The sequence below is a fragment of the Oryctolagus cuniculus genome, chromosome 9 (assembly GCF_051225735.1).
Source record: "Oryctolagus cuniculus isolate XC-2025 breed Fujian yellow rabbit chromosome 9, ASM5122573v1, whole genome shotgun sequence".
Classification (NCBI taxonomy): Eukaryota; Metazoa; Chordata; class Mammalia; order Lagomorpha; family Leporidae; genus Oryctolagus; species Oryctolagus cuniculus.
Window position 1 is genome coordinate 133,865,836 of NC_142875.1, and position 22,248 is coordinate 133,888,083.

The 22,248-nt window shown below is 46.5% G+C and overlaps 2 protein-coding genes across 57 annotated transcripts in view; one reads left to right on the forward strand and one right to left on the reverse strand.

Moving 5' to 3' along the window:
• Positions 1–730: 730 nt before the first annotated feature.
• On the reverse strand, positions 731–21,333 carry ZCRB1 (zinc finger CCHC-type and RNA binding motif containing 1). Of its 10 annotated transcripts, none has more exons than XM_051850968.3 (8): positions 21,192–21,333; positions 20,125–20,210; positions 15,944–15,972; positions 9,004–9,115; positions 8,599–8,706; positions 4,176–4,288; positions 4,009–4,084; positions 731–3,517 (listed from the first exon to the last, which is right to left on the reverse strand). In XM_051850968.3, exons 2-8 carry the CDS (start codon positions 20,206–20,208, stop codon positions 3,386–3,388), a joined length of 654 nt encoding a protein of 217 aa, XP_051706928.1. In that variant the 5' UTR covers positions 20,209–20,210; positions 21,192–21,333; the 3' UTR covers positions 731–3,385. The 10 variants fall into 10 exon arrangements, with proteins under 10 accessions (XP_051706928.1, XP_069905791.1, XP_089160176.1 ...); XM_070049690.2 differs by having other exon boundaries at positions 9,004–9,661; XM_089304050.1 differs by having other exon boundaries at positions 15,944–16,085; positions 21,192–21,254.
• Positions 21,296–22,248, forward strand: part of PPHLN1 (periphilin 1) — a 105,022-nt gene continuing 104,069 nt past the window's right edge. For 14 of the 47 annotated variants that reach the window (XM_051850942.3, XM_051850947.3, XM_051850943.3 and 11 more), the window contains exon 1: positions 21,305–21,435. The gene's annotated coding sequence lies outside the window, so the exon portion shown is untranslated. Of the gene's footprint in view, positions 21,618–22,248 lie in introns of all 47 variants that reach the window. The other 33 variants (XM_051850946.3, XM_070049674.2, XM_089304031.1 and 30 more) reach the window with 12 other exon arrangements.

Sequence of the window (22,248 nt, forward strand, 5' to 3'; positions counted from 1 at the left end):
CAAAAATCTTCATATGTTGAGTTTTTATTACTATGCAAGTCAACATATTTTATAGTATCCTTGATTTCTTCTTTAAATTTTTTTAAAAATTTATTTGAAAGGCAGAGAGAGAGAGAGAAACTTCCATTTGCTTGTTTACTCCCCAGATGACTGAACCAGTGATAGGCCAGTCAGGAGCCAGGAACTCCCATCTGGGCCTCCCACATGGATGGCAGGAACCTAAGACCTTGGGCCATCATCCATTGCCTCCCCAGGGATATTACAGGAAGCTGCATCAGAAGTGGAGGACCCAGAATTCAAACCAGCACTCTAATATGGGTTGCAAGCCTGCAAGTGGTGTCTTAACCCACTGTGCCACAATGCAGCTTCCTTTTCTTTATGTGGATCTGATATATCATCTGGTGTTACTTAATTCCTACCTGAAGAACTTAATTTTCTTAAATACTGCACTTTTTGGAGGATAACTCTTTAAAATCAATTTTCATATCATAGAATTTTACATAAATGAAGTGGCACTCCAGGGTCTGCTTTTTCTGGATTCTTCCACACAATATAGTTATTTTTGAAAACTAAAAGTTTGCATCTAAGTAATATTATCTCTTACCTCTATTTTGCAAGAAGTTGTTAATTACCTTCATATCTGATTTTTTGAACTAACTGAAATGTTCTTTTTCATAGACTATTTCAGTCTCAGAAAAACCATTAAGAAAGGACAGCTCTAAAATGGTTATTCTTTTTTAAAAAATATTTATTTGAAAGGTGGCATTACAGAAAGAGGGAGCAACAGAGAGACATCTTCTATCTGCTGTTTTACTCCACAAATGGCTGCAGTGGTGGGTGCTGGACCAGCCAGCAGGCTAATACTCGATCCGAGTCTGCAACAAGGGTGGCAGTGGCCCCAGCATTTGGGGGCCATCCTCTGCTGCCTTTGCAGTGCACTGGCCAGGAGCTGAACTGGAACAGGAGCAGCCAGGGCTTGAATTGGTGCTCTGATACAGGACGCTGGCATCCCAAGGGTGGGCTTATTCTGCTGCACCACAACACTGGCTCCTAAATTCAAGAAATTTTTACAGTCATGACTACATTGGTTCAAACTGAAAACAGGTACCACTCTGCTAAGGAATACCCTTTGCCTGTGCAGGCTAAGTGGGACAGACCCTACTTGTCTCATGAATGGGGTTCTGTGACACAGACCTGGCCCACTGGGGCTTTGCTTGGGTTCTGTGAGTTGGGGTTCCCAGCTTTAGAGATAAGACATCCACCACTCCATACACTTTCACAGAAAACTTTTCCCAATTTTTTTCTTTGGTTTCAATTTTCGTGTTGGGTGACTACTTAGTAACAGAAGGTACAGATGCAGTTATTTTGCTGGGTTTCCTTGCAGAGGATGGTTAACAGTTTCATTGCCTCTGTAGTTTTCAAAGTGGAAATATTTTTACTGCTTTTAGGAACTGAAAAATACATCAGTGTTCTTACAAAGTATTCACATAGTACAAAAACACACAAAATATACAGCCATATAACCACCTACAGCAGTATATGTATAGGAAGGCTTCAGACACAAATATAATACATGAAATTAAAACTATTTACAGTTATAAAACCACCAAAAATAGGAATTTAATGAACATTTTTTAAAAAGATAATTTATTTGAAAGGCAGTGTTAAGAGAGAAAAGTCTTCCATGTGGTGGTTCACTTCCCAGATGGCTGTAACAGCTGGGGCCGGGCCGGATTGAAGACAGGAGCTGAGAGATTCTTCTGAGTCTCTCATGTGGGTGCTCTGCTGGTTTCCCAGGCACACTAGCAGGGAGCTGATGAGAAATGGAGCAGCTGACACTTGAACTGGCATCCGAATGGGTTACTGGCATTGTAGGTAGTGGCTTAGCCTGCTATGCCTCAGCGCTGGCCCCAAAGTATCCACATGGTCACAACAGGAGGATTAAGTGAAGTTGCAAGGAGTCCATGAGATTGAAAATTCTCCTCCCCCCTTTACAAATTAAATGACAGAAGTAAGTACTTCACTTAGCAGTATGTCATACGTATCCTAAGACACAGCTAGGGAGTTTGCAAGTAGCTGCTCTCAGACAGTACAGTCTGGTGCTGTACCGGCATGCAGGAGTAACTGCTTTGATGACACGCTTTTCTTTTTGAGGTCAAATACATTACTGAGGAGTCTGACAGGATGGGGAACTTGAAGACGCTTGGAGCTTACTGAAATCCAAATTGCTCAGCTGGATCTTCCTATCATTGTCAGTCCTCAAAACACTGGTGACAAACCTTCTACAGCTACTTTACTACTGTACAGGTATTCACCACCTATCCAGATTGAGATAAAGAAAAAAGAAATAAGATGACAGGGCTGCTGTGTGGTGTAGTGGGTAAAGCTACCACCTGTCATGCCAGTATCCCTAACAGGTGCCAGTTTGAGTCCTGGCTGCTCTACTTCTGCTCCAGTTCCCTGCTAACGGCCTAGGAAAGCAACAGAGGATGGCCCAAGTCCTTGGGTCCCTGCACCCATGTGGGAGACCGGAAAGAAGTGGGTTGCGGCCATTTGGGGAGTGAACCAGCAATGGAAGATCTCTCTCTCTCTATGCCTCTTCCTCTATCTGTGTAACTCTGCCTTTCAAATAAATACATTAAAAAATGATGAAACACCTCTATTTACAGACAAAATTCTTTTGAAAAAGTTTATTAACATTTTATGAAGCATTTGTTTTGAAGACTAAGTTTTGAAAGCCATGTAAACCAATCAAACCGAGTAAAGTTTTGGAATGAACATCTCAAATCATTTTAATACCTTTTTCTCATGGGATGACAACAGCATTATAATACTTTCTTATTTTTTATTAACATTAGCTCTTTTCAGATTAGTAGTAGCAAGTTCTGATTTTTAGTATAGGTTGTGTATCTCTTATTTGAAACACTTGGGGCCAGAAGTATTTTGTTTTCTGGGTTTTTCTGAATTTTCTAGTAGTTGCACAGCATCATGAGCTACCACAGGGATGGGAAGGGCCCAAGCCTGAACAGGAACTTCACTAGGTTTTGTGAAGCTTTATGTACACAGCCTGAAGGCAGCAGGACACAGGGTGTGCAACACTGTCACGCTGTCCTGCCTGAGACACTGTGCTGGCACTGACAAGGCTTCAGACTGTGCAGTGTTCAGGAGTTCAGATTAGGGATGCTCAAACTGTGCTCTGCTAAGGCAAGAGAGAAACATAATACTTTCCATTTATTTTTAAATTTCCTATGAACTACTTTCTAGTGAAAAACTGTTTGGTATTAAGTGTTTTTATCTCAAATTCTAAAGGTAACCATGGCCCTCAGCTGAACTGTACGCTCCCGGGCTTTTCCATCTTAGGGACATTTACACAGTAAATGCCATTTCAGTCACTGAGCTCTTCCTCATCACTGAAATAGGTGCTTTTCTTTATCCTCGGCCGTCTTGAGTCATCGGATGTGGAGGGACCCCCTGGACCGGGTCTCCATTTTCTTTGTTCTTCTTCAATTTTGGCTTGCTGGAAGGCAATTCAGAAAACAAAACAAAATCAGCAAAATGTTAGATGTTACTTATGGTGCATTAATCCAGAACACGGCCACCGCACATCACAAATACCAACACTTCCTGCCCTCCCAGGCCTTGCAGACAGTAAGATATCCCTCTTGCCAAGTTCTGACCCAATCGCAATGTTAACTCAAAATTATTCTGGACAGTTTCTAAACTGTATTTTTGGTGGGCCTAAACTCATTTCAATCAAATAGTTCTGTTCAAATCCTTAATGAAAACAGACTTAGATACTGAAAGAGTTGTGGGCCCTCAACACCTGGGGGAACCCGTGGGAGCTTTCATTCACGCTGCTCTGGACTGCAGAGAAAGACCCTGTCGCCTACAGGTTAGCAGGTGAGGGAAAGACAGAGGTTGCCTGTGCAGACAGTCAGGGAAGCAGGCAAGGAAACAGCAGCACCGCATGGCTGCAGCCCAGGAGCCTGGCAAAGAGCAGCTCAGTACCTGGAAGGCTATGGCCTGGCTGAGGCTGTCCAGGGCAGGGTCTTCACCTTCATCTTCACTTTCTTCTACTTCCTCACTGAGGGATTGAAGCAGTGTCAGAATGCAGTCACCCAATGGGAAAGACAGAACTAACACAAAGTCGGGTTTACTAAAGCAGTTATACATACATTTCTTCTTCTGGTTCAGGAACTTTCTTTTTTTTCTTCTTTTCCTTCTTCTTTGGAGGTTCCCGTTCTCCAAGCATATTTTTAGGACAGGCATAACTTAAGTGTCCACTTTCCTTTTGTTTCATATTAAAAAGGAAAGGAAAAATACATTTGTTGCCATTAACAGAAACCTTCTACCACCTTATGACTAAAAGGTTTTAGAAATAAAAAGTTTACTCCCACATGAAGGATGTTAATGATTAAAAAGCCATTGCTGGGGCTGGCGCCGGTTCAAGTCCCGCCTGCTCCACTTTTGATCCAGCTCTCTGCTATGGCCTGGGAAAGTATAAGACAGCTGAAGTCCTTGGGCCCCTGCACCTGCGTGGGAGACCCAGAAGCTGCTCCTGGCTCCTGCCTTCTGATTGGCGCAGCTCCAGCCATTGCAGCCAATCGGGGAGTGAACCAGTGGATGGAAGACCTCTTTCTCTCTGACTTTCAAATCAATCAGTCAATCAACCTTTTAAAAAATCCATTACTGTAATATTTAGAAGGAAGAGTCTATATGCTATTTTAACTCCCAACAAGCTACTCTAACAACTAGGGAATATTTTGTTAGTTTTACTGAAAAGTATTCTTCACTCAAACATTTTAAATCCTGACTCAAGACGTAAAACAATTCAAATTAAATGGATCATCTACCCTAACTGTACAAACTTTAAGTTACTATTTCATAAAGTGGGGATAAGAGTATTCCTTTAAGTGTAAACAAGATACTGTTTAAAAAACAAATAGGTGGGCAGTGTTCTATATAGGCAGCGGTTACTGTCCCCTACCAGTACAGCTCCCTGCTAATGGCCTGGGAAAGGCAGCAGAAGGTACTGGGCCCTTTTCACCCACGTGGGAAACCTAGAAGCAGCTCCCAGGCTCCAGCCTGGCCCAGCTGTGGCTGTCACAGCTATCTGGGGTGTGAATCAGAGAATGGAAGATCTCTCTCTCAATATATGTAACTCTGACTTTCAAACGAACAAATTTTTTTTAAAAGGAAACTTCTGTCTTCCTCAATTTTTCTATTATTTTATTTTGCTCTATTGTATCTTAAACTACATCTGCACTGTCCAATTAGAGTGGTCACTGGCCACACACAGCAACTGGTTACTTATCTGAATGGAAAGATACATGAATGTAAACTACACATGGAATTTTAAAGATTTATTATGAAAAATGTAAAATACTTGGGCTGGCGCCGCGGCTCACATTGCTAATCCTCCACCTGTGGTGCCAGCACCCTGGGTTCTAGTCCCAGCCGGATTCTGTCCCAGTTGTTCCTCTTCCAGTCTAGCTCTCTGCTGTGACCCGGGAGTGCAGTGGAGGACGGCCCAAGTGCTTGGGCCCTGAGCCCACATAGGAGACCAGGAGGAAGCACCTGGCTCCTGGCTTCGGATTGGCGCAGCGTGCGGCCGTAGCGGCCATTTGGGGGGTGAACCAATGGAGAAAGGACCTTTCTCTCTATATCTCTCTAACTCTGCCTGTCAAAAAAAATGTAAAATACTTAAATAACTTACAATTTTGGTTGTAATATTTTAGATAAACAATGGGTTAAATAAAAGGTATTCTTAAGTTTTACCTGTTTCTTTTTTTTTTTTTTTTTTTGACAGGCAGAGCAGACTGAGAGAGAGAGACAGAGAGAAAGGTCTTCCTTTTGCTGTTGGTTCACCCTCCAATGGCCGCCAAGGCCGGTGCACCGCGCTGATCCGAAGCCAGGAGCCAGGTGCTTCTCCTGGTCTCCCATGCGGGTGCAGGGCCCAGGTACTTGGGCCATCCTCCACTGCCCTCCCGGGCCACAGCAGAGAGCTGGACTGGAAGAGGAACAACCGGGACAGAATCCAGCGCCCCGACTGGGACTAGAACCCGGAGTGCCGGCACCGCAGGTGGAGGATTAGCCTATTGAGCCGTGGTGCCGGTCCACTTTTTTAATGTGACTACTAGAAAATTTTAAAATTACACATGTGGTATCTTCAATGAGTTCACAGAAAATGCCTATTATGAAACAACTATGCATGAAATTAAAACATTTTCACACCAAAATAAACCTATCTTACAATTCAATTGTCCATGAACTCTGAAGTCTCTCCTATGTGGCTTGCACTGCATTCCTGCTTTCCAGTGCTGGGTTAAGACTATCATCTGTGGGGCCAGCATTGTGGCATGGTGGGTAAAGCTGCTACCTACAGCGCCAGCATCCCATATGGGCGCTAGTTCGAGACCCGGCTGTTCCACTTCTGATTTAGTTCTCTGCTATGGCCTGGGAAAGCAGTAGAAGAGGACCCAAGTGCTTGGGCCCCTGAACCTGTGTGGGAGAACAGGAAGAAGCTCCTGGCTCCAGGCTTCAGATCGGTGCAACTCTGACTGTTGCAGCCAACTGGGGAGTGAACCAGCGGATGGAAGATCTCTCTCTCTCTGCCTCTCCTTCTCTCTCTGTGTAACTGACTTTCAAATAAATAATCTTTTTTTAAAAAAGATTATTATTTGTAACAAGCTGCAGTACTGAATTGTGAAACATGAGAGCTCTGAATCCGACTTGCAGGTTAATAGCTCAATACATACATTTAAGAGATATTATGGGGTGTGGAGAGACCAAGCCAATATTAGAACAGAGGACAAAAATAATCATGTAGGGCCGGCGCCACGGCTCAATAGGCTAATCCTCTGTCTTGCGGCGCCGGCACACCGGGTTCTAGTCCCGGTTGGGGTGCCGGATTCTGTCCCGGTTGCCCCTCTTCCAGGCCAGCTCTCTGCTGTGGCCAGGGAGTGCAGTGGAGGATGGCCCAAGTACTTGGGCCCTGCACCCCATGGGAGACCAGGAGAAGCACCTGGCTCCTGGCTTCGGATCAGCGCGGTGCGCCGGCCGTGCTGGCCATTGGAGGGTGAACCAACGGCAAATGAAGACCTTTCTCTCTGTCTCTCTCTCACTTTCCACTCTGCCTGTCCAAAAAAAAAAAAAAAAAAATCATGCTTTTCAAGTTTATTTGATGCAGCACCCAAACCGTGTTCTTGAACAATGGACCACCAAGCACCTTACCACATCCCACGTGAAAAACGGGTTTAATGGTGCAGCTAAACAAGTGTAAGCAGATTCCGGGGAGGGCAAAGTCAAGGAATACGAAGTATACAAGGTGTAAGAAACCTGTGGTGCTCCTAGAAAGGAAAGGGAATGGATGAGCAGGTCCTCCCAGAGCTCACGGTGAACAGGAGGACATATACTAATCTGACTCTAACTTCCTTCTCTCCTCTGTGACTTTGGAACACTTTTCTTAAACATTTATTTAGGAGATTTTAGAGTCGGGGTTGACAGAAAAAGCATACACCAGGGGCAGTGGGCTTCGCTTCTCCTCGCCACCCATTGAGGACAGCAGGAGTGGCAGTGGGCAAAGGACCCCCAGGGATTTCTCGTCTCCCACACCATAAGCAATGCCTCTCAGCATCTGCAGGCTCTGTTTGTGGTGATTTATGGAGTCACTTTAGCAACCAGCTGCTGACGCCCAGTCTGAAACTCTCCTGGCACACCTGTGGGCCTGGTGCAACACTGTTCTATGGCTGTGTGTCACTCCTGACCACCAAACCCAGGTTATAAGGGAATCATGAGGAGAAGCAGGGAAGATAACATGGAGACAGCTCATCAACAAAACAGCAAAACGACAGGCAAGGAAATGAAACATTTCTGAACACAATATCCTGTGGAAGATGGGCCATATGATAGTGTGGGGACTGAACCATGTGCTTGAAGTCTGGCAAAATGCTGGGAAACAGACACCATCTAGTGAACAAGACTGTGTGAGTTGCTAAAATCTTCTTTTTAAGAGTCAGTTATTTATTTGAAAGGCAGAGTTAAAGAGAGGGTGAGACAGAGAGAGACAGAGACAGAGAGACAGAGAGGAGGGATCTTTCACCTGCTGGTTCACTCCTCAAATGGCTGTAGCTACCAGGGCTGGACCAAGCTGAAGCCAGGAGTAAGGAGCTTCTTCTCTGTCTCCCACAGGGGTGCAAGGGCCCAAGCACTTGGGCCATATTCCAGTGCTTTCCCAGGTGCATTAGCAAGGAGCAGGATCAGAAGTGGAGCAACGGAGACTTAACCTGGTACCCTTATGGGATGCTGGTGTTGTAGGTGGTGGCTTAACCTGCTGTACCACGATGCCAGTCTCCTAAAATCTTTCAAGACAATGAGATACACTTAGAAATGGGAGAGCAAACCTCTATACATGGGCTAACTCAGCTCACCTTGAGATTTGTTTCCATCACTTAGATTAGTCTCCAGGTTCTAAGCCAACTGTCACAACCTGGCTTTTTTAACCAGTAAGAAGTATTGACAAGCAAATATAAAAGATGGACATTAAAAATACCTCACAGTAAGCTTTGGAAAATTCCATTAAGATTCTGGTTTACTTACCCCACATTCGTAGCACTTGGATTTATCAAAGTAGTTCCGTCTTCGGATGAATTCGGCTGCTCTTCCATTGTCGATAGCAATGCTTGCTTTTATCACTCTACCGAATAACTGCACCGGAGAAAAGCATCAGTGCACAGGGCGCGCTTCCCTGAGACAGGACACTGGCTGCTTCCTCTCATGTCCCCAAATCTTCAATTCCCTTTTATTTTCTAGGTGTGATACATTCTACCCTGCAGTATTTTTATTTCTCAAATTCTACCAAAGCATTGGGAACCCAGTACAGCCTTGACTGATTTTGTTTTCCATAAATTAAACAGCCCCAGAATCTACTGCACCCCTAGTCTTGAGGCCTGCATGCACACAGAGGCTTCTGGGTCACAAACCCTGACGGGAAGGCATGCTTACCTGTTTGTTGTTTATCGCCCTGGTGCAGTTTTGCGCAGAGTCTTTATCCAAAAACAAAATGAATGCAACCCCTTTACTCTTCCTGGTGTCTTTATCTTTCATTATAGTAACCCTTAAAGCACAAAACAGCAGTTAAAAAGAGGAGGCAGTGATAAAAGAAACAGACAGTCATGCTTGGAAAACTCAAGTTTTTAAGAAAAGTGTTAAAGGGGTGCAGCTTCGATGAGGAGTCAGCCTAGGGAGGCGGGTGAAGGGAACAGAGACACAGCGCTGCCTCCGAGAGTTAGCTACACTTCTCCTCTGCCAAAAACACCACAGGACTGGGGTGTTTTCTCCTACACAAACAGAAACAATTTACTTATTTTTCTAGGCATTAGCATCTAATTGTATTCGTAATATTCTTTTACAGAAGTGAGGTTCCACGGTGCTTAGCCAGAGCACACAGTGTAGCGGTGACAGGTGAGGGCGCAGTCTGCCTTCCGTCACCGGCACCACCACAGTCTGTTCTGTGGGTTCTTGCTCACTGTGGGCCACGAAGCGGAGCCCACAGCAATGTCAGCAGGGCGTTCTGGAGAGACAGCAGATTCCAGAGGTGGAGCAGCACGGGTCCACGATGAGCCAGCTGGGAGGAGACCGCGCTGACCAAATCCAGGACTATCTGAGTACCAAAACAATTAGCTCCAGTAATGAATTACAAAACGCAGAAAAAGCAGGGATTTCTAAGTCTATACCTTAATAGACAGACAAATGTGGGGAAGGGCAGGGAGGGTTTTTCCCTAGGGTGAATGCCAAAGGGTGGTGGTAAAGGAGTAGGGGCACTGCATAAGGAAAAACCCACTATTTTTTAACAGCCATCGTGGGGCCGGCGCTGTGGCGCAGCAGGTTAATGCCCTGGCCTGAAGCTCTGGCATCCCATATGAACACCGGTTCGAGACCCAGCTGCTCCACTTCTGATCCAGCTCTCTGCTGTGGCCTGGGAACGCAGTAGGGGATGGCTCATGTCCTTGGGCCCCTGTACCCATGTGGGAGACCCAGAGGAAGCTCCGGGCTTCGGATCGGCACAGCTCTGACCGTTGCTGCCAATTGGGGAGTGAACCAGTGGATGGAAGATCGATCTCTTTCTGCCTCTCCTCTATGTTACTCTGACTTTCAAATGAATCAATAAATCTTAAAAAAAAAAAAAAAACAAAAAAAAACCCAAAACAGTCATGGTGAAGAACTGATCAGGGAAACCATCAACAAACGTCCAGTCTAAAATTTTGTTGCAAAATAGTAAGACTGCTAATTAATTAAAAAAGGTAAAATATACAGCGGAGACACAGGACGCTACTCTGATCAAAACCAATACCAGTCAAGAGACAGACAGTGTGCCTCTACGAAAGCTATCAGAAGGTATATCAATCTCTTCACGAGGGAAAAGCAGCAGGTGGCAGCCGTGTTCTTCACAGCTTCCACACAAAAGGACGCTAAAAAGAAAGGACAGTTAAAGCAATATCTGATTGTGGCTGGATACCAAAGCAGAAAAATGCTATGCAAGACATTATAAGAGGTCAACTAACAAAACTGCAAAACAACTGGTGGACTCAGTGAGTGCTGTGTTTTTATATTTGTGAAGTTGGTAATTCTATTCTAGTTAAGATGTATCTCTAAGTAACACACTCAAGTACTTAGTAGTTAAGAGCAGTGATTTTTCTAACTCATGCCCAAATGAATCAGAAAAACTGTTCACATATGCACAGATGAAAGAAGAGGGTAAAGAATAAAGCACATGAGGGTGAATGCCAAATGCACTGACTCTGAATAAAGGAAATTTACATATTCTTTATACTACTTTTCAAACTTTTATAAATTTGAAATTATTTATAAATAGCAAAAAAAGGACAAAGGTTAACAATTTTCTAAAACCCACATAACAGGAAAACAGACAAGAAGATGCAATGAGACTTTATTCAAGACTAATTTTCATATATTAAATTATTCCACTCAGGTTTGGGTCTGTATAGACGCTGGATTTAACACTGATAAAAGATGCCACCACATTGAGAAAAGGAATGTCTAATTTTTTTAAAAAGCAACAGACGTGGAAGTAACTTAGGGAAAATGGGCACCAAAGTGGCTGAGCTTCTCAGGGTGCCTGTGTTCACTCAGAGGCCGAGGGTGAAGAAAGCCCAGGCCCTCGGTGAAGCCTGCAGTGTAGGCCTATCACCTCCAAAGGCAGCACTGCGCGGTTTTCAACCAGTTCTGAGAACTATCAAAAGACTAGTTTTGGGCTGGCGCCATGGCTCACTTGGTTAATCCTCCGCCTGCAGCGCCCACATGGAAGACCAGGAGGAAGCACCTGGCTCCTGGCTTCAGATCGGCACAGCGCCGGCCGTAGTGGCATTTGGGGAGTGAACCAATGGAAGGAAGACCTTTCCCTCTGTCTTTCTCACTGTCTATAGCTCTACCTGTCAAATAAAAAAAAGAGAGACTAGTTTTAACTTCTGGCAATTTTTCACATTTGTGAAGGTGAGATGAAGTCATAAACCGTTTCTGTAAAACACTGTTGCAGAAGTGTGGCTTTCCACACCAGGCCGTTAGTGACCTCACTGCTCTGTCTCTCTTTCCCATCCCACTGCTGTGGTCCTGTCCACGATGGTGTTAAAACTCCCAAGAGCGTATCCTCACTGGTTTCCTGGTGGTAACTCGTGTGTAACTAACGAAGTCTTCTACTTCACGGATAAATGAAACCATCATCCTTTGCTCAACAATCCCTGGTTCTTTAAAATGCCTGTCTTTGTTCAGGCATCAGTATCCTCCGACTTGGCTCCCACCTTCTTCACCTTTCACTGCTTCTTCCACTTGCCAAAATAAGCCATCCAGGGTTCACACAGCACAGGCTGCACTTCCCCAGCTGGTGCCTCTGTCCATGTGTCTTCCTGCACCTCTCAATTACTGCCCATTAGAATTCTACTCATTCTTCTGATCAGAATCTGTTCCCTAATCTCTTTTCATCAAAATGAATCCCTCCTTTTCTCTGCTGGCCCCATCTCACCTATTTTCATGCAAACTCCTTCCAGGTATCTGTACCCTCTAAGTGCCTAGCTCAAGGTGCAAACTGGAGAGGCAGATACAAACCGCAGGAGCACCTGGCTTTACTCCTCTGGTCCTTCAGCCTCAGGGCTAGGCAGGAAGCACTAACAGCACCAACAGCACCAGGGCACTTCACAGTTTGTGGGAATGGAATTAAAAGATAAGCTAACTTTGGAGAACTTTGAACTTCATGCAGAGCAAATGAAGTATCTTTCAAAAGTTCATAAAAATGCACCTTTCACAAAACTACAAAAATTATGCATGGATTTCAACAATTTTTACATTAAAATAAGCTTAGCTTTTAATTCCATTTCCCCATTTTAAAGAACTTTTCTGGAGTACTCTCATATAAGGCTGTAGGACAAGGTTTTTATCCCAGTAAAAAGCTGACATTTGGAGTCAGTGTTTGCCACGGTGGTTAAGCAGCTGCTTCGGATAGAGTATCCCACATCAGAGTGCCTGGGTTTGAGTCACAGCTCCATTCTCCACTCCAGCTTCCTGCTAATGCACACCTGGGAAGCAACAGCGATGGCTCAAGTAGTTGGGTTCCTACCGTCCATGGGGGAAACCTGAATTCAGATCCTGGCTTCAGCGTGACTCAGCCCTGGCCATCTGAGGAGTAAACCAGCAGATCGGAGTCTCTCTTTGGCTCACTTTCAAGAAAGTTTTTTTTTTTTTTTTAAAGAAAGCTTTTAGCAGGAGGTATTGTGGCAAAAATTAAGCTGCTGCTTGGGACACCTGTCTCTCACCTTGGCGTGCCAATTCAAGTCCCGGCTAGTCTGCTTCCCACCTGGCTTCTTGCTAATGCATCCTGGGAGGCAGCAGATGATGGCTCAATGCCTGGGCTCCTTCCATCCAAGTGGGAGACCCCAGTGCAGGTCCTGACTTCTGCCAGGTCCAACCCTGCCTGTGTGGTCATGTGGGGAGTGAACCAGCAAATCGAAGAATGATTTCTCTCTCTCCTGCCTTTTAAATAACTTTTTTTTAAAAGCTTACGATCTATTGATGGAGATAGACCTGTAAGCCAACTACAATATGTCACTAGTGACAGCTTCTATGGCAACAGAAAAATTTGACACCGATGAGTTAAGAAGACAACTCTGTGATGACTCTCATGTTTCTAACACAGGAAAAGCGGCAGAGAGCATATAAAGCAGACAATACACTCATTCATATCACATGAAGCAGACACTATCCAGGAAACCTGGGTGTCACCCCTGCCACTCCGTCTCTCATGCAACCCTGCATACATTATAAGCACTTCACAAAGTGCTGTCCATTTCACTTTGCAGACAGCTCTGCACTTAAAGCAGCCTCTACTCTCCCTGCACTGCAGGAGTGCTGGTTCAGACAGGGCACCCTGCCTGTGCTCCTGTTCTCCTCCAACCCAATCTCTACAAGGAATCCACAAGCTTTTAGAAATTCACTTCTACTCCGGACCCACCAGGAGCTCTCTCTTACTAGAAACTCTTTACATACACACAGGTACTTGGGCCCCTGCCACCCACGTGGGAGACCAGATGCAGCTCCCGTTTCCTTGATTCGGTTGGCCATTGCGACTGAACGGGAAGTGAACCAGGGGATGGAGGATCTCTGGTTCCTTCTCTCTCCACTCTTGCTCTGTATGGTTTAAAGGTATGGGTTCTGGAATAAGACTGTTGGTTTCAGATCTTGTCCCCTCAGTAACTAGCGATAGGACCTCAGGTTTACTGTGTGCTTCAGTTTCTTCCTTTTCTCTCTCTCTCTCTCTCTTTTTTTTAAGATTCATTTATTTATTTGAAAGAGTTATTTGAAAGCCAGAGCTGTGCTGAGACAAAGCCAGGAGCTCCTTCTGGGTCTCCCATGCAAGTTCAGGGGCCGAAGGACCTGGGCCATCTTCTACTGCTTTCCCAGGCCATAGCAGAGAGCTGGATGGGAAGTGGAGCAGCAGGGACCCAAACCGGTGCTCACATGGGATGCTGGCACTGCAGGCGGCAGCCCCACCCACCATGCCACAGAGCTGGCCCCAGTGCTAGTTTCTTTTAAGGATAAAATTAGAATAATAACAGCACTTACCTTGAAGGGCAGGTTTGAGAATTAAATGATACTATGCTCAAAAAAATTAGAACAATGTCTAGTATATAGGAGAATATCAAAAGTTTATTTTAGTGTAAAAAAAATTGAAAACCACAGTTGCTTATAATACATGTTTTCAACAAACTTGTTGAATATTCTCATAAGCATGGATTTCAAAATATTCTGCACCAAAATAAACTTTTCTTTCAATTCACTTTTCTTGATCTTTTTGGAATACTCTTATATGTGCTCTTTTTAAAAAGGTTTACTTATTTATTTGAAAGTTAAGACAGGGAGGAATGAAAGGAGGGAGAGGGTGACAGAGAGAGAGAGAGAGAGAGAGAGAGAGGGAGAGGGAGAGAGGGAGAGAGGGAGGGAGAGAGGGAGAGAGGGAGAGAGGGAGGGGGGGAGAGGGGGAGAGGGGGAGAGAGGGAGAGGGAGAGGGAGAGAGAGAGAGAGAGAGATCCTCCTTCCCCAGTTGGCTGCAATGGCTGGGCCAGGAGGCAGGCTGGAGCCAGGAGCTTTACCCAGGTCTCCCATGTGGGCAGCAGGGACCCAAGCACTTGGGCCATTCTCTGCTGCTTTCCCCAGGGATTAGCAGGGAGCTGGATCCGAAGCAGAGATGGTATCTCATGGGGGATGCTGGCATTGCGGGTGGCGGCTTTATCCGCTAAGCTACAAACTAGCCCATGTATGTCCTCTTTTGTTACATACCACCATTACTAGAGTTTTGATTGATGATGACTGTTCAAAAATCTGAAGACCCCAAAATTTACCTAGAAGTATTTTGGATAACAATTTTTAGTAGCAAACTAAGCTTAAAAGAGGTTAATAATTTCATGATGCACACCAACTTCAATAGTTTAACATTCACTAATGGAAAGATACAAGAAAAAGAACTAGTCAAAATAAACATACTCTAAAAACAATCAATCAAAAAACAAAAACAAAACTGAATAAAATAAATGTGCTCCAAATTCTTAGAATTTTAAGTTCTTGCCAAAGTGTGTGTAACTACTATATAGAAGGGTGGTATCTTGCTTTTACTTCTGCACAATACAGTTGCTAGATCAATTTAAAACAGTGAATTAAATACGAGAACCTGAAGTTATTTTTAATCTCTTATCTCCTATCCCTAATTGCTATTATCATCTATTAATAGCAATCTATAATTGCTATTATCATCTATTTTTGTTCCTTTGTAGTCTTTCTGATATAGCCAAGCTTTCCCTTAAGGTAAACAGTGGGCACCCAAGTGTGGCCAGGTAGGGGGATGAGGTCACACAGGGGCGTGGCAAAGGCGTGGTCTTCCAGCTCACAAGCCTAATCCATTTTAACCTATATGCCTGCCTACTTCAAGTCTCATAAACAATTTGGAAGTTACATATATTGACATACTCATTTCAACATTATTCCTTCAATAAGTGGTAAACCATTCATAGTGTACTTGATAACACCGGTTCTAATAACCAAAACATGTTTAATCAGACATCAGGTCTTATACTGGATAGCAGAATTAGTTTTAGACTTTATAAGTAATATGGTAAGAAATTATAAAGATTGTTCAAATCACGATATATAAAGGAATATCAAAGAAAAATTGAATATAGGGATATATCTATAGTATATACATGGATTTATAATATAATGTCAACTTTTAAAAGGAAGCTGATATACAAAAATATTTATAAAAAGGTTAACAGTATTTTTATTTTGTTATAGCAAGTACCCATTTTATTAAAGCAAAAAAAAAAAAGAAGTAAATTCAGACAAATTTTAAAATGAAGCTTCAAAGAGTATTATGAATACTTACTTTACAACTTTGCCATACTTGGAAAATATCTGGAACAAAAGAGCACACATTCAGCATTTCCGTTAGAATCATACATGTTCAGGTTCATACACCAGCTTCTTTCTTACAGTTCATGAACCATGTTAGCTGTCTATAAAGCAGGCTGTAGAGGAAATTTTTTTGGTGACTACAATAATATCCTCATTGTTACTGGAATCATGTGTATCTGTCTAAGTCCAGAATTTCTCAGCGTGGTAAATGCGCAGAGAACAAAGAACACTGCATGGGCGCTGGAACTCAGCCTGAGTTCTCAGTCCTCTACAGCTCCAGCCAGCGCCTGGAGAACATCACCATCTCTAGCTCTCCCACCACAAAAATGAGAGCAATCCCTGTTTTTTTTTTTTTTTTTGACAGGCAGAGTGGAAAGTGAGAGAGAGACAGAGAGAAAGGTCTTCCTTTTGCCGTTGGTTCACCCTCCAATGGCTGCCAAGGCCGGCGCACCGCGCTGATCCAAAGGCAGGAGCCAGGTGCTTCTCCTGGTCTCCCATGGGGTGCAGGGCCCAAGCACCTGGGCCATCCTCCACTGCACTCCCGGGCCACAGCAGAGAGCTAGCCTGGAAGAGGGGCAACCGGGACAGAATCCGGCGCCCCAACTGGGACTAGAACCTGGTGTGCTGGTGCCGCAGGTGGAGGATTAGCCTATTGAGCCGTGGCGCCGGCCTTTTTTTTTTTTTAATATTTATTTACTTATTTGAGAGGTGAGTTATAGACAGAGAGAAGGAGAGACAGAGAGAAAGATGTTCTGTCTGCTGGTTCACTCCCCAGATGGCTGTAAGGGCTGGAGCTGAGCCGATCCGAAGCCAGGAGCCAGGGAACAGGGGCTTCATCTGGGTCTCCCACATGGGTGCAGGGGCCCAAGCACTTGGGCCATCTTTTACTGCTTTCCCAGGCCATAAGCACAGATGGGAATTGGAAGAGGAGCAACTGGGACACGAATTGGCACCCATGAGATGTCTGCACCAGAGGTGGAGGCTTAGCCCACTATGGGGCCCCAGCAATCACTGTTTAATAAGACAGGAACTCACATTGCTTGTCAAGCAGAAACACAAAACAGCTTCTATAAGGAAAAATCTGTTTCCCTCAGCTCCTCCTCCTTCCAGTCATTACTCTATGCTGGTGCCACTTTATAGCTGGTGCATCTGTTGAGTTTATATCTACACCCTCCTGCTAAGCAATCTCAACTATTACTAAGGTTTCAGCCAGTATCTATACTTATAGTCCCCACCTTTCTTAGAAAACAGTCTTTTAGAATATGTTAATACATGAACCAACAGTAACATTCGGGTTCTATGATTAAGTTGTATAATGCTAGAAAGCGGCGTAAGTGAATTGCAGTGTTAGGAACACTGGATTCTGAACACTGGTATGGCTTTTCTATGAGCCCTTTCCAATGGCTCCTGATTTCACTCTGAGTGAACACTGAAGTCCTTCCACACTCACGGTCATACAGGCAGCCCTGAGGTGGGCTTCTCTCTCATGACCCCTGGTTCGCTGAAGTCCTTCCACACTCATGGTCATACAGGCAGCCCTGAGGTGGGCTTCTCTCTCATGACCCCTGGTTCGCTGAAGTCCTTCCACACTCATGGTCATACAGGCAGCCCTGAGGTGGGCTTCTCTCTCATGACCCCTGGTTCGCTGAAGTCCTTCCACACTCACGGTCATACAGGCAGCCCTGAGGTGGGCTTCTCTCTCATGACCCCTTGTAGCTCCTGCAGTGCTTGTCACCGAGACACCTGCGGAACTGCCTCTTGCTTGCTTCAGGTGTTTATTCTAAAGTCACCTTCTTTTTTTCCAATAGCACAATCAGCCAACTCTTCATTTACTGAACACTGTATACAATTCATACTGCTGTCAAGACATTATCCTCAAGCACACACAAAACATTTGACAAAGCACAGCATATTCAAGGCCATAAAACGAGTACAGCACTGGGGCACAGATGGTAAAGCTGCTGCCTGCAGTGCTGGATGGGCCCCGGTTTGAGTCCCCGCTGCTCCAGATCCGATCCAGCTCTCTGCTATGGTCTGGGAAAGCAGTAGAAGATGGCCCAAGTCCTTGGGCCCCTGCACAGTGTGGGAGACCCAGAACAAGCTCTGGGCGCCTGGCTTTGGATCGGCACAGCTCTGACCATTGCGGCCAACTGGAGAGTGAACCAGAGGATGGAAGACCTTCCTCCCTCCTTCCCTCCCTCCCCCCCCCCCCCCGCCTCTCCTCTCTCTGTGTAACTTTGACTTTCAAATACATAATCTTTTTTTTTTTTTTTAAAGGGCACTTCTCCCCACCCTCGAGTTTCACCTCCACCTCCAACCTAACACTGAACAGCCCTTCCTTATTTTTCTCTTTAGCACTGAACATCTTGGTGTCTTCTTAGTATCTACTGCATAATTGGACTTTTAAATAGTTTGCATTATTTCTCCTGCTGTGAGTGTCAAGGGAATTTTTATCTTGTTGTTCACTGATGTGTCTCTAGAACCTGTAAGAGTGCTCAGCACATAATAAGCACTCAATAAATACAGTAAGTCTCTCTTTTGAACAAGTTAACCTCCTCCTGTTCTTTGAAAATCAAGCTATGTTAATTAATCAAGTACTATATACCGCCAATACAGCATCTCTATCTAACGTCTACCCAAAGTAGCAATTCCTCCAGGTCCATTCAACCGCCTGTCTGCAGGGCAGGAGCAACAGGAAATTGTGTTTTCTGTGAGGTCAAAAGGTGAAACAATATGGTAGAGGGACTAGCACTGAGGTGTACTGGGTAAAGCTACCGCCTGTAGTGTCAGGATCCCATACGGACACTGGTCGGAGTCCTGGCTGCTCTACTTCCAATCAGCTGCCTGCTGAGAAAGCAGCTGGGGATGGTCCAAGTGCTCGGGCCCCCTCACCCACTTGGATCTTCTGGAAGCTCCTGGCTCTTGGCTTTGGCCTGGCCCAGCCTGTACCATTGCAGCCATTTGGGTAATGGGAGAATGCATGAAAGACCCGTATCTCTCTCTCTGCCTCGGCCTCTCTGTAACTCTTTCAAATAAATAAATATTAAGAAAAAAAAAAAGAATATGGTGGAAGGGATTGCCCCCTCACCTCAATCACCCTTATTCTGAGTTGAAAACAAATTTATCAAACTGTTAAGCTTCTGCCACACCTGCCCAAACCTGAGTGTGAGACAAAGGAAACAAATCTGTTTGACCCATCAGTTTCTTTCTCCACCCACCAGCACTTCCAAAGCCAAGAAAGTAAGGAGAAAAACCAGCCCATTACAAGTTGCTTCCACTTCACTAAGTCACAGGTTCCTTCTGTGTTATGAAGAACTTGTTACTTTGTAGAGGTATACGAATATTCTAAGTTCTCTTTGGAAATGAAAGTTTCTACTTCTTTCATTTACTTGTATCTGCAATCGGTGCCCCACTGCGACCCTACAGTGCCATGGACACTGATGCTAGATACCATCCGGCCCTGGCCACCTAGCCTCCCTTGCTTAGCTTAAAGGTTCCTTGCCTCCTACTAAAATCAGCTGCCTGAACTGTGGTAGTGGTGCAGCTGGCCCTACAGGATTCCTCAACACAAGATGCACAGGCCATCCTTCGCCCCTGCAGAGAAGATAACATCTTGTTGTCTGGTCTGGTCTTGAGGAGTTTCTTTTCCTGGCAGCAGCCCCTAGACTGCCTGCAGCCCACACTGACTGCATCAGAATTTCCGAGACCGCGGTCACAGATCACAGGAGGGCACTGGCACTGCAGCTGCACCAGATGCTGGACGTGAGCCGAACTCGCACACTTCTCAACCCCAACTTCCACCTCGAAGAAGCGTGCCCACAGCCTGTCAGGGAGCCAGGCATTAGGCAACAGCTGCTGGCTCCCTTGCTCTGTTCTTTGCAAAAATACCTACTTTAAATTAATATGCTGCTGGGTGCAAGTTGGGCAAGCAGACCCAGGTAGGGGCAGGGTTTCTGTGACCACTCCTCCAGCCCGTTCCGGGGTGTTCTGTAACAGATGTATTTTTCACTAACAGTCCAAGTACACTATGGAGCACTTCATGAAGATTTTGCCAGAAAGAACTGCTTGGGTGAGCTACATCCGTGTCTGCAACAGACCACTCAGGACAAAAAAACAAAAACAAAAAAAAAAACATGCCGACATGAAACTTACCCTGTATAGGTCGTTGTTCGTCAGGGAGAAGGGCAGGTTGGAGACATACACTGTGCTTTTACTGGGGGCCAATCCACCACTCATTTCTAAGAAAGAAAACATGCAAAGTCATAAGCATTCGACACCGGGACTTGTTCATTGCACTTAAAGCCGCACTACATCTTGGGCAGTCAGGAACCTGGACACCAGCTCGGGGAACCAGTTTCCTCCCCATTAGCATTCCGGACCTTTCCGCTACTCTTAAGCTCTCCTCAGGCTAAGAGCAGAAAATGCACTCAAAGGTCTAAGTCCAGTATCCTGCCCACCCACCAGAAGCAGCCTGGGGGCTAAGAACTTCAGTCGGGAATTTCTGCCGACATCCTGGGTAGGTACTTTTCTTTGTCATTTCAATCCTTCTCTGGAGTGGTGTTAAGAAATTCTGGCCTCATATTTTGATAATGTAAAACCCTTTAGAATCACTCAAGTTATCACCACCAAATTACGAACTGACACATTTTATCTTATGAGCTGGTTCAGTGTTTTGAAGGGATGCCGACCCTTGGAACCAGAATTAAAAAATAAGCTGCTTTCGGGTGCAAAAACTTTGCCATCCATGCGCGGGAGGGATCGCCACAAAGTTTATGGAGAATGCGTATTATGAAAGAACTGCACGGCTTTCAATTTTTTGCATCCGAGTAAACTTTCAATTCCATTCTTTTTTTTTTTTCCCTGACATTCAGAAACACCTGACGCTCACAAACATCCGTAGTGTTAATTTTCACGCCCAAATTACCCGTGTAAACAAGCGCCTGAACGCTACCGATTTCGGATCTCAAGAGCCGGTGCAGCGGGCCTGAACCCCCGGCAACCGACCGCCACGAAAGGCGCGGGGAAGCTGGGCGCGGCTCGGCGCTGCGGGGACTACCGGGAACACCTGGGCCGCCGGCTCGCCTCGGCTTCCCGGCCCGGCGCAGGGAACGCTGCCCCTGCGGGGACGGCGAGCGCAGGCCGGGCCAAGCTCCGGAAGAAGGGCGCAGAGGGCTAGCCGCTGTGGCCGCCGGGAAAGGCCGCGGCTCAGGGGCGTTTACCTTCAGACGGGGTGGCGGCGCGCGAGCCCCCGGCCCGGCCCGCTCACCCCCGACTCCTGCTGCAGCTTTGCCGAGCCCCGTGCATCGCGGGGGCCGGCCAGGAGCAGGCGCCGAGAAACAGACCCGAGCGGCCGCGGGCCTCGGCGGCGGCGCGCCTGCTGACGTCACGGCGCGCGCCGGAAGTGCCTGGCAGACGGCGGCGGCGGGCGGACGGGTGCGTTCCTGGTTTCCCGCGGCCGAGTCGGTGAGCGCTTTTCCCTTGGCGGGAGTTGTTGGGGCGGGTGTGCGGGACGTTGGCCCAGGGCGGGCCGTTCCCTGCGGACCCTGGCGACTCGGGCTGGCGCCGTGCCACAGTCCTACGCTTTGAAGTGGAGGGTGGAGAGAGACGCAGTGGAGGTCGGGCACAGCGTGCTGGGTCTGAGCCAGGTTCGCTTCTCTTCCAAGGGGTCCTGCGCGGGCCGCGTCGGGACCCGAGGGCAGGCGGGCAGGCAGGCAGGCGGGCGTGTGCTCGGCGTCAGGCACTTGGCGCGGTGCGGGCAGAGGGGCGCGGCGGGCTCGTCTTCAGCGGAGTGCCACGCAGCAGCTGGGACGAGCCGGGTTCCGAGTCGGCTCGGCTCCCGCGTCGTTGGGAATTTTCTGGCGCCTGTGCCCTCCTTTGAACCCATCTCGGGCTCGCCCTGCTGCTTCTCCGAGATCAGGAAAAAAATGCGTTTTGTCTCTGGTGCTTAACTTAACTCCGCCAGCAGCCGGGAGCCCGCGCCGCCCATCCGGGCCGAAGCCGGGCCTTGTGCAGACGGAGGCGCCTGAGTGCGCCCGCGTGCACCGGCTGCGGCCGGGGCTCGCTCTCCGGCGCCTGTGGTCCTCACTGGCCTCGAACTCTCTGGTTCCCCTGCGGTTTGGGGCTCCCTCTCCCTGGATTCGGACCCTGGCTGCGTCTGCACCCCCCTCTGACCCGCTGAACGCCCGGACTGTGCTCTCTTCTCAGCTAAACAAACTCTTGAGCGTATTCAGCCCCTTGAGGATGCGTTCAGCTGTCGGTCTTAGCTCTAGCGGGGCT

Coding starts and splice junctions, on each gene's coding strand:
- ZCRB1 (XM_051850968.3), bottom strand. CDS start 20,208: ATGAGTGGTGGATTGGCCCCCAGTAAAAGCACAGTGTATGTCTCCAAC. Junction 15,973..20,124: donor CGAACAACGACCTATACAGG/GTAAGTTTCATG, acceptor CTTTTGTTCCAG/ATATTTTCCAAGTATGGCAA. Junction 9,116..15,943: donor AAGTATGGCAAAGTTGTAAA/GTAAGTATTCAT, acceptor TTGTGCTTTAAG/GGTTACTATAATGAAAGATA.